Source organism: Colossoma macropomum, unplaced genomic scaffold, assembly GCF_904425465.1.
Source record: "Colossoma macropomum unplaced genomic scaffold, Colossoma_macropomum, whole genome shotgun sequence".
In the NCBI taxonomy this organism is placed as follows: Eukaryota; Metazoa; Chordata; class Actinopteri; order Characiformes; family Serrasalmidae; genus Colossoma; species Colossoma macropomum.
Genome location: NW_023494784.1, coordinates 36520203 through 36532325, shown reverse-complemented (window position 1 = coordinate 36532325; position 12123 = coordinate 36520203). Strand labels below are relative to the sequence as shown.

The window sequence follows — 12123 nt, the reverse complement described above, 5'->3', positions numbered from 1 at the left end:
AGGTTACTTGATGTTGTTGGTTTACTTCGTCTGTTTGTGGTTCAGGTTAGGCTCAAGTTTAGGCCCTGTTCGACCTAAATATCAGTTAAGATTAAAGCTCTACACACTGACAGACCTGCCAAAGTCGCAGAGTTTGAGCACGGCCGTCTCGGGGTCCAGCAGCAGGTTCTGTGGTTTGATGTCCCGATGGCAGATTCCAAAGGAATGGATGTAGGCCAGACTCCTGAAGAGCTGATACATGTACAACTAGAGCAAAGGAGACAAAGCAAATAAGCACGTTAGATTTACTTATATCTGTGCATGTTTCCTTGTATTACCAGCTTCATGGGGACCAACTGAAAGTGGTACTTTTAGCATCTGAGGTTAAGGTCAGGACATTTCAATAACAAGCTATATACACAAGACAATGGCCAAAGGTCCACAGAAAAAAAAATAAAACAAAGAGAATATAGAATACATTATCTACAGAATACATATAGGCTGCAAACATTACATACATTAGATACAATAATACACAGGACAACAGCCCCACAAAACCGGAACACAAGGATGTGTAGCCCAGCCCGACTTCCAACGCTTGCTATATCTCACAGTAATAATATGTGCTACGGTTAAGCCTGCAAAGTTTCCTGTCTGTAGTCTCTGAATGTGTGTGTGTCTTTGTTCCTGGCTGCAGCAGGAAGGATATGGCGGCACACAAAAAGTAATGATGTCATCACAGCGGGCCGAAGAGTGGTGACGCAGGATTGAACAGGAGGAGAGAGAGGAGATTTATGCCAACACACACACACACACACACACACACACACACACACACACACACACACAGAATGGCTGATGCTTATTCACACTCCCTTTATTAAACACAGAGCAGAAGCACACACTCATATACAAGTGTTCACAAGTTTGAATCATTTCTCATATGAATATTCAGTTATTTTATATACAATACAATTTACAATCATGCGCAAAAGTATAGACACCCGGGGTCAAATGGCATGTTTTGTTGATTTTCTAAGTGAAGAGAACACAATTCTGGTCTGTGCAAAGGTTATGAAATTTTAGATTTTATGTTAATCTCTGCAAATAAACAGAAACTGTACATTAAAATTTAAGGATAAATGCCACATCTAAGTTTGTTCCCTGAAGCTTTTTTTTTTTTATTTAGAAAATCAAGAAAATGTGTGATCTGACCAGGGCTGTTCAAATGTCTGCATACAACTATACACAATGCAGATTTTAAATATCCTAAACCAGACAACAAAAGGTACCTTAAGATGTTGTATTCAATATTTAATAAGCATTCTGGCAACAGCAAGAAGTTGATATCAAAAATAGATAATATACTGCAATTATCTATTTTTGGGACTTATTATCTCCAGATGTGAGTCACTTTTGAACACTCGTTCTTTTACAGAGTCCTATTAACTATGCAACTATATAACTATTATATAGTTATAACTATATAATTTAGAATCATTTTATGCATTTATCTGCCACTATGGGTATTTTATATAACCGAAAACATTCATTCCAAACTTTTAAATGCTGATTTCAAACTTCTGAACACTAGACAGAAAACCTGCCATTCATGAGCGCAGACAGACAGACAGCCAGACAGACAGACAGACAGACAGACAGACAGCGGGCAGAGACAGACGCAGAGACAGACGCAGAGACACACAGCGGACAGACACACACACACTTTACTGTATAGCTAGGGGATACACACCTTCACATAAACCATGGGCAGGGTCTGTTTGGCTCGGCTGTAGTGTCTGGCTACTCTGTACACAGTCTCAGGAACATAGTCCAACACCAAGTTCAGATACACCTCGTCCTTCTGCAATAACAGAACAGGAGAAAAAGTTTGATTAACCAGAGAAAAGAGAGATTTACAACAATAAAATTACAAAATATACAGTTTATGTAATTAAAGTTTTTATTCTTGCACTTGAATTGGACAGTGAAAGAGTCCACTGACATTACAAGGGCTGCAACAACTAATCAACATTACTGATAACGGTGATAATAAATAGCTGGCAATAAATCAAGTTATCGATTATTTGGCTGATGTTTGCGCTTCTCATTTACATCTGTGACTGACAGAGGGAAATATAGACACACTGCAGTCAAAGATTATATATGCTGCAGCTCAAGGTCTTGCATGAACTAAAAAATTAAAAACTATGAAAACCCTGATGACTGTACAAAATGGGGCTTAATCAATATTGTGTGTTAAAATGTGCAGAAGTGTGTTCTCTGTAGAGGATGTGTTAACTTGCTTACAATTCGAAAACCAACAAAACGTCACTTGAGCGGGGCACCCAAACTTCTGCATGTGACTATGTGAAAGACTCGTCTTACATACATTTGTGTCTTCACCCCTGAATGGCTTCCCTGTGGCTCAGAATATAGGCTGCCATAACGGCAGCACAAAAACAGGCTTTTTCCGCCATGAAGTCATTGTGGTTGTTGACTGGTACGCATTGTGTAGGCCTCTCCCCGAGGGAGACGGAGCATCACCCCCACCATCTTTACATAACACGAATATTTAGACGTCGAGGTCACATCCTCACAGGCCATTTAAGGGCACTAGGCTTGGGTGGACCGGAGGTTTTTGCCCACTGGGCTGCCACTATCCTGCATCTGATGTCACGTCTTTTCTTTAGCATCCCTTTTCCTTCCTCCACTTGAAATGGCCCACATGATCTACTTATACTCACATTTTAGTGAGTCTGGTTCCCCTTCATTCTTTTCAGGAAGAAGGGAAACAAAACCACAGAGCAAAAACTGTATTATTCTGCCATGATGTAATTAATCAGCACTGCTGAAATTACTTAATTTTAAGACTTAAGGCACAATATGACCTGAATCCAGTGTAGTGTGTTTTACTACAAAGCACAAATCTCACACTTCTATCAAAACGTAAGATCAGAACCAGTGCTGCAAATGCCAATATATCTAGAATTGGTTAAAGGAGAATTCCACAGATTTTTCAAAATTTCAGTATATTTAAAAACAGTTAAGATGTAAACAAAGTTTGAAACATGTCTGAAGAGTTTAATGCCTCTAAAAACATTTACATATAAATTACATGTTTAAATGTACACTATTTAATGACAGTTCTGAGGCCTAAAGAATGTTTTAGTCCTAAAACATTCTTCATAATTCAATGGCAGAGAGGTGTATGTAAGGCACTGTAAGGCAATATGGTGTCCAAACTGTCCCCCACCAGATACAACTCTCCATTCTCAATATTAAATATAAAACTGAGATGATATGTAGGTTCGCTGGTGCGTTAGGATAATAAATAAAATGACTGTATTTGCATTGTAGACAACAGAATCTCTGGTCTCCATCACCACCACTGCAAAGAAATCTGAGTCAGCAAGTTTCTCTACAGTGAACTATTACACAAGAAACTGCTCTGAGTGACTGTTTACATCTCAACGACTGAATAATCCTGAAATTTTGAAAAGTTGGTGGAATTTCCCTTTAACCAATGATTACTTTTTCAATTAATGGACGAACGTAACCAGGAAGCAGGTTCCTAACTGAACACAGTAACCTGCCGTCACTGCAGGACCAGAAACATGTCTTTTTTAAATGTTTCTGCATCGCTGATAAATATTGTTTCTTTTACCAGAAAATCACAGATAATAAAAATCCAGTGACATTTTTCCATAATCAACTCTGTCCACTAATCGTTGCAGCCCCAGGCAGAGTGTAGTACGTGCAAAGAGAAATCAGCACTCAGCTCAGTTACCCTGGCAACCCTAATGGTCACACAGTACAGTCTGACCTCACAGCCCACTGCTGACCCTGTGATTTGTCAGCTGCTGACTTTAACAGAATCCCACTGACAGGATACTTTCAAATACAAGAGAGAGAGAAAGAGAGGAAAAGAGATTAAGAGCTAGCAACTCAGAGGGCAAACAAAAAGGATTCCTTGACCTTTTTGACCTCCTGATTTAATCATAGTCCACTACCACTGCAGCTGGGGTCCCCCTCCAATCTGTCCACCAATCACGTCACCACTGGTCTCCACACATCTCTTCCAACATGTGAAGCTGGCCTCCATGTCTTCTCAAACTACCGTGTGGCCACTCAGTCTAGATCTCATCCAACCGTCCATTCAATCCTTTCCTCACAATGAGGAAAGCCTGGCTAAGGCCATCTCAGAGCACTACGGCCAATTATGTTCTGGCCTGTGTCTTGCTGACCTCTATGCAGTGCACTGTTTGAACAAACCTCAAGAGGTGCTTTTCATACAAAACTCGCAAAGAAGGCAGTAGATAAACAGGACTGTAACTGATGCTGAAGTTTATGAATGTGTATGTTACTGTTTATATGTTTGTACAATTCACTGAGATCTTGTATACTAGCATGAACACTGACCCTGACGCAATAAACACTCATCGTCCACTTTATTAGAAACTCCTACCTTTAACTTCCACTCAATGGCCACTTTATAAGCTCCACCTACTTTCTAGGGCCACTATAAGATGTGCAATTACCGACTGTAGCTGTTGTCTATAACTGCACACGCACACATTTTTTATATATATATATATATATATATATATATATATATATATATATATATATATATATATATATATATATATATATACACACACATACATACACATATATATATATATATATATATATACATATATATATATATATATATATATATATATATATATATATATACACACACACACACACACACACACATATATACATACATACACATATACATATATATATATATATATATATATATATATATATATATATATATATATATATATAAAAACCTACTAAGCAGAAAATAATTTGAAGAAATCAAAATAGAGGTAGAGGAAGGGAACGTTATACATGAGAGATGCACTAATTAACAGATTATCTATAGATGCAGAATTTCCTTACATAACACCTGCTGGAAGTCAGGTGATTATCAACAGTGTTAGAATTTGGGTTAAGTACCATGGTTAGGCTTAGGACCAGGGCAAGGGTTAGGATCAGGTGTTCGTTAAGGTAAGGGTTATGCCGAGGTTAAAGATAAATTAAGGTAACTGTAATTGTTAAAAAGCAGACAGTAAGCCAACTGCAAGATAAGAAGCATTCACATCTAAGAAGCATTTACAGTGGCCTATCCAAATAATGAGTTTTATTAGCCCCATGTTTAATACTTGATGACAAAGTTCACAGTGTGTAGACTAAGTGAACACATAACAGAACCTGTACTTTTTATTAGTCAAAGTTGCAAAATAAATAACAATACTTGCCCTTTAATGCTTCAAATGGCCATTTTCTATTCTTAGAGGAAACATCTGATTCGTCAAATCAAAATTGATCAAAAAAAGTTTCACATCAAAAGTAAACAGCACCTGGCTATTCAGCACAAGCTATGCATATGAAGTAGCCTTTGAATATAGCATGAGTGTTTTTTTTTTATTCACATTATTTACATTATAAACCGGCAAGACAGGTGAGCCAAAACCAAAATAACACACTGGTCAATTGCCAATCACGTACTTGGAGCCGAAATACCCTGAATACCCCTGCTCTAGCCCTTTATCAATGACCCGTTCTGACCACAGAGCTGCTCTTGGCTGGTAATGTTTGGGTGATGGACCACTCCTAACAACTGGCTCATGTAAAACTCCAGCAAACATTGCTGTGTCTGATACACTCATCAGTACAGCCATATTAGTGTCACTGATGTGCTGAGAATGGTCCACCACTCAAATAATACCCACAGCACAGAGCACCAGTCCTGTGGTCAGAAACTGACCAGCGATGAACAGGGTAGATAAACTGTTCATGACAACCAACTGGCTACACTCCGTAATTGTACACCAATGCAGTGGCCTTATAAGGTTGGTGGAGCTCAAAGTGGTCAGTGAGTTGAAGGCAGGGGATTGTAATCAAGCGGATGGAGCATCAGGAACACTGTTCATGTTGGGATCTCAGTGCATTACACACAGAGCTACTGCTGGCTTTTAATGAAATTTCTAAACACTTTAGAAATTAAATTTCAACAACGAAATAACACACATTCAAAAACACATCAATTACAATACACATGCACACAGTTCTGTATTTTCCCATGCATACAGCACTCCATCTCTCCCTCCACTCTTTCTGCTGCATTTTGAGCCTGTAGGCTGATCTTTCATGACAGATGAACTGGCTCATTGAGGAAAGATTGCTGTATAAGACTGAAAGCTGGGAAGAATGGACCCACTCTGCCTTCCGACAGCGCTATGTGGCTATAATTAGTCCAGCAGCCGATGAGTCACTCTCCTCCCTTGCTACGGCAACAGCCGCACTTCCTCAATTACAGCTGATCAGGGCAGCTCAAAGCTGACTGGCTACCGAGGAGCTCCAGACGAATCACAGAACCACTCGATTGGCTCATGTGCTGTGATCTCATGACCACGTGTGAACACTGAAAGAGTGAAGAGAGAGCAAAAAATAGACAGAGAAGGCGAGAAAGAGAGCAAGAGAAAGAGTGAAGCATGCATTTTTCTCCCAGCACAAAATGATAATGACACAGGCATGGTAACGTACGACCTTGTGCCTGACTGACCTACAATAATGACCAGAAATGAACTACTGCTGGAATTTACATTCAGTGTTATTTTCAGCAGTCCAATACACTGCAGATACTGACCCTAAATATTAGGGGGAATTTCTGATTAATTTCGAATTTCTGATTGGTAAACAACTGAATGTAACAAAATCTAGATTTAGATTCAAGTATTTTTTATTAATTATTAAATTTAATTGTAAAAATTATTAATTATTATATTGCTTGTATAACAACTTGATTATTTTTAAAATACAGCAAATACAAAAACAGCACAAAATACCGCCACAGTATTTCCACAGTAGTGCAATATATGCAATGTGAACAATATAACTTAGGTTGGAAAATAGCCCAAAAATATTTTAAGAAAAATAACCAAAATATTTTGAGTCTCATTAAAACTCACGGATTTTTACATTTCTATGGTTTTGGATCACCAACTTGCATCAATGTATTCTTACTAGCGGAGTACACAGATACTTGAGTACTCAGAATTTTCAGCTGTCAGCACTCACTATTAATGTATTCAATATACTGCAGTGCTTTCATTGTGTATAATTTGCAGATTTATTTGAATTCAGAACTTTATGAAATGTCAAATACAAAGCTGCAGAGGGCTTTTAATTTGAAATGATGGTTACAGGAAGTGGTCGAGCACTGCAACAGTCAGAGCCGAGTTGAGCCCAAGTGCCAAATGAAATGGTTGTCAGTGGAGCGGACTACTCAGATGGTCTCAGCAAGCCGTAGTTAGTGACCTGGCAGACTGGGCAGAGTAGTGGATGGTGCCGGTGTAGGAACATCAGCTCATCAGAAAGTCAGCACACCGGCAGGAGTGGAGGAAATAGGCTTAGAGCCAGCCTTCTCTCTCAAATTTCTTGACGTTGGGTGTGTCTCAAAACCTGGTGAGCTCTCTACATAGACAGCATTTAACGTCACAATATGCGCACTCCTGACAAGAAGGCTGTCCCAATTCTTAGATATCTCAAATATGCTGCTTACTGAGGTCTCTCATTCTGGCCAAAGAGAGAGAGCATTGTGTGTTCTCAGCCACTGAGGCAATCCCACAATGCAGCGCGGCGCAACTTTTGTTTGAAGATGGCGGGCAGAAGCGCTTCACCAAGCAGCGTCATCTTCAAATATAAGTTATTCTGATGTTCTGGGCTATTTATCTGTTTCCTAGTCATAAAGGTGCACAGATAGCCTATACTTTCCACGTTTGACCACAACTATTGTCTATTTTGCTGTTTCATTCAGAGCAAATACAATTAAAATTGCTACATAACTGCCAGAGCAGGATCCATGTTGGCTAAACGTGATTCTGACGGCTGAGGTAAGTAAACGTCGGTCTCATGCAGTGGGCGGGAACAAGCGGCGACGTCACTGCTGTCTAACTAGAGCGTCTCATTTATCTATCTTACAAGGAGAGATGACGGTTGGAACGCTGCCTACTTAGACAGCTACCTATGTAAACAGCGGCTACTTAGAGAGCTCACTAGGTTTTGAGACTCACCCGTTGTTAGTACAGAATGAGTCTGTGACCTCTAAACAAATGTTTTATCAAAAATTAAAGCTTAAGAAGTCGCCAGTTTCTTGTTAATTTAGCAAATGCCCTGGGGAGCCGGACCTAGCACGTCTGCTTAAGCCGCCATTACAACCGGAACTTGTGTACTGGCTAACAACAAGGCTGGGTTGACCTTATTTTGCAATGTTATTAAATTCAGTTTTACATTTTGTGGATGTTTGCAGACTGTTCATCTGGCCTGCCACCACTGAAATTAATTCTAGAGGAAACACTGTACTGCACCTCAAAAAGTCAGAGAGAAGATGTCAGCGTAGTACAGCACGACAGTTTTGCTCGTATTTATGATTTGCTACAATGAAACAAGGCGCATTGCCAAGGATGCAATGTTAAGGACAAGATTAAGTCATCAAGAGCTACGTGCTGTGAACTATTCTATATGTTTCATGAACGATTTTTCAGTTCTACCTCAACAAACTAATGCACTGGTACAACATTCACACAGTGGCATCATTATGGTTAGTGTTAGCTCATCTGAATGGGCAGCCTCTGTTAGTCAGACCTTACCCAACACAAAAACCTGACATTCAACCCACAGTGACCAAAAGATAGCTCAAGCTTTTGAATAATAAAACAAGTACACCTCTCTTTGACGCTAAATGATCCTTTTAGTAACTTATTTTAGCCAGCTAGCACCATCGCACCAGTTTACCGTTCACATATCAAAAATAAGAACTATGTTTCGTTCATATATCAGCCAAACCCTTCTTTCCATTTTCTTCCCCACGGTTAAGTGATTATCTGTTCATCAACTCTTACGGATATGGATGTCCATTAATCAGAATGCACAGGCCTCATTTTTATACTCTTACTAAACACAAATGTCTATTTATGGATTATGTGTGTGCATCTTGTGTAACAAGTGTAACAGGAGACCCTTTGAAGGTGGTAATGTTTTAGTCATGTATGATGCCACTACATAAATCTTCACCTTGACATTACATAACAACCAGTGCAGACAAGGAATGTGTATGACTGGAGGGAGGGAGGGATATAATTTAGATCGCTTAAAAGAGAATGCACATGAGAGTACGTGTGTGATGATCTAATCTTTCTAACTCTCTTCCTTTGCCAGTTTCGCCCCTCATGGGACGCCCCTGTGAGCCAAAATATACGCCAAGAGGGCTTCTAACCTGCCCACTCTCATAGTGCAGGCCAACCAATGAACTACAGAATGCTGTGTGTGTGTGTATTTGTGTGGACTAGAGATGGCATCCAGCACTTTCTGCTGATATCTGGCCAATATGATACCTGTCAATACTCAGAATGATGCCATCGCTAGTGTGAACTGTGCTTGATAGTTTCACAATATCCATCACCTGAAAAAATTTACTGTCAGCTCTGGATCATTTTTAACCATAGCAGAGGATTCCAACCATCAGCCCATAACAGCAAAGATTAAAGCCGCAAACATTTTCAGGAACAAATGTCCTGACTTTGTTGGAAAACCAAAGAAAAACAAGCAAACCTACAGGAACAACCAAAAGCTCCTGACTTTATAACGAGCTTTTTAAAAGCTTCATTTACTCTGAGGGTTAACTCTTTAAACCTTAAAACCACCTATAATTGTGTGATGGACCACTCTGAACAACTGGCGTGTGTAAAAACTCCAGCAAACATTGCTGTGTCTGATACACTCATCAGTACAGCCATATTAGTGTCACTGATGTGCTGAGAATAGTCCACCACTCAAATAATACCCACAGCACAGAGCACCAGTCCTGTGGTCAGAAACTGACCAGCGATGAACAGGGTAGATAAACTGTTCATGACAACCAACTGGCTACACTCCATAATTAACTGTAATAGTGTGCCTAATAGAGTGGACAATGGATAGTGAGTGAAAAACTCCAGGGGCACCAATGAGTCTGATCGACTCGTACCAGCACAACACACACTAACACACCACCAATACATCAGTGTCACTTCAGTGCTGAGAAAGATTAACCACCCAAATAATACCTACTCTATGGTGGTCCGGTGGGGATGACCTGACAAAATGGACAAAGACTGTAGATACAAGGAGGTGTACTTAAGTGGCCGGTTGGTGTGTGTATAACACATGCTGCCACTTTAAGGAATCACTTGTGTTATAAATATACTGCAAGGCATATCATAATCACAAAATTTGCCAATATGATTGAAGTTGTAGTATTTTGTGGATATTGCACTTACATAGACATGAGAGAGAAAGGGAGGGCAAGAGTGAAAGAGAGAGCCAGGAACAGGGAGACAGACAGAGCTGCTGGGTAAATTCTTTCCTCTCTCTAGAAATATCCACTTTGATTTATTGGTCAAGTGAGAGAACAACTGATGCCAAACAAGATGGCTGACAGCATGTGGCCTGCTGCCCCGTGTGACGCGTATGCCCACACACTCCTAAACCCTGCCACAGTTCAGCGTGAGAGGTGTCAAAAGTGCAAGTCATCTTTGCAGCGTGAGTGTTCAGTGATCCTCAGAGGAAACTCTTTCCAGGAGCAGGACTCTCATCAATTTGTCTGTTGCACTGGAACACGGTAACCAGCTTCCCACCGAGAGACACTGAGACACTAATAACAATTACATAACTTACTTTATTTTTATGTTTGAGTCAGTTTTTCCTCCCAATTTTAGTCACTGCCAATTCCACCTGCTAGTTAGGTCTCACCCATCATTCAATTCTACCAAACTGAGAGGGTGAAGGCTGGCAGGTGCCACCACATCTTTTCAGGCTGCTGCAAACACAATGTCACTGGTCAGCTCAACATTCTTGGTGGAGAACACTAACTGCTAATTTCAATACGTCAAGACGCCCACATTGACTAGTGAGTGAAGGGGGAGTGGGAAGACCATCCTACCACTCCAGAGCCCAGATTGCAACATTGCTGAATGTGTTTGGGATTATTAGGATTGCAAGAAGCAGAAAATGCAGCAACTTCTAAGATTGAACTTTAGAGGTGTGGAAAAATATTCCTGCAGATATTTTTGAAAAACTGAAAGAGTCTCCTGAAATGAATGGAAGCTGTAAAAAAGGCACAGAGTGGACACACTAAATAAAAATAACCAATATTATATTGGTTGTTGAGGCTTCTGTTTAATTTTCTGTTAAATATTAATGTTTTCTGTTTTTTTCTGATGCAAATAACTTGTACTTACTGTTTGTTTTTACTGGAAATTAAGTAAATGAAGACATTTTTGCACAGTATTGTATACACAGAATAGACTAATTAAGTCAACAGCAGTTCTGTTCTCTGAAATTAATAATTAAATTTTCCCATTAATCAGCAAATATCATTTGGTAATGCATCAAAAACTCTTCGTTCTCTCACTGATTTCTTCATCTTCTTTCTTTTGTTTGTCTCTCATTGTCTCTCTCTCTGTTCCTTTCTCTCTCTAAGCTCACTGCTCTCATTACTCTCCCCCCTCATTACCCCCTGCAGTCATCCTTGGAGTTTGTAGGTCAGATGTGAGGGAGTCGATGTGAGAGAGGAAATCAACCGTTGAGGTGGTGTGTGCGCTCCAGAAACCAATCACTTGAACAGAATCCTGAGTGGGTGACAGAGTAGGAGTGTCTGGCCATTGGCTGGGCATTTCTGCTGAGTCACTCAGTGTCTAGGCGTGTGTTTTTGCGAGGTCAGCAGTCTGGACTGTCTGTCAGGGTTCTCCATACGGCTGCTGTCTGTTTCAGTCGACTGCTAGTGAGTACAAGAGTACCCACCTGTTCTTCCCCACACACCCCCCCCCAAAAGTGTGAGAGAAGCTATTCTGTTGGCATGCTGCCAGATTTCACTATTCACAAACAGCACCGATACAGTGCAAACTAAGTTACTGGCCAACTGACCTTCCCAAACTCTGCCCACAAATGCATTCTTTCAAGCAACTGTCTTTAGGTAGGGAAAGTTTTTACAACAAGCTGGTAGAAGTCTCAGTAGGGGTGGGTGATATGGAAAAAAATATA

The 12123-nt window shown here is 40.1% G+C and overlaps 1 protein-coding gene across 3 annotated transcripts in view; it reads right to left on the bottom strand.

Moving 5' to 3' along the window:
• gsk3ba (glycogen synthase kinase 3 beta, genome duplicate a) overlaps positions 1 to 12123 on the bottom strand; it is a 65414-nt gene that overhangs the window by 12020 nt on the left and 41271 nt on the right. For all 3 annotated transcript variants that reach the window (XM_036570700.1, XM_036570708.1, XM_036570716.1), the window contains exons 4-5: positions 1733 to 1843; positions 116 to 246 (exon numbers count right to left, since the gene is read on the bottom strand). In XM_036570700.1, the coding sequence (XP_036426593.1) occupies positions 116 to 246; positions 1733 to 1843 (242 nt within the window). The remainder of the gene's footprint in view (positions 1 to 115; positions 247 to 1732; positions 1844 to 12123) is intronic.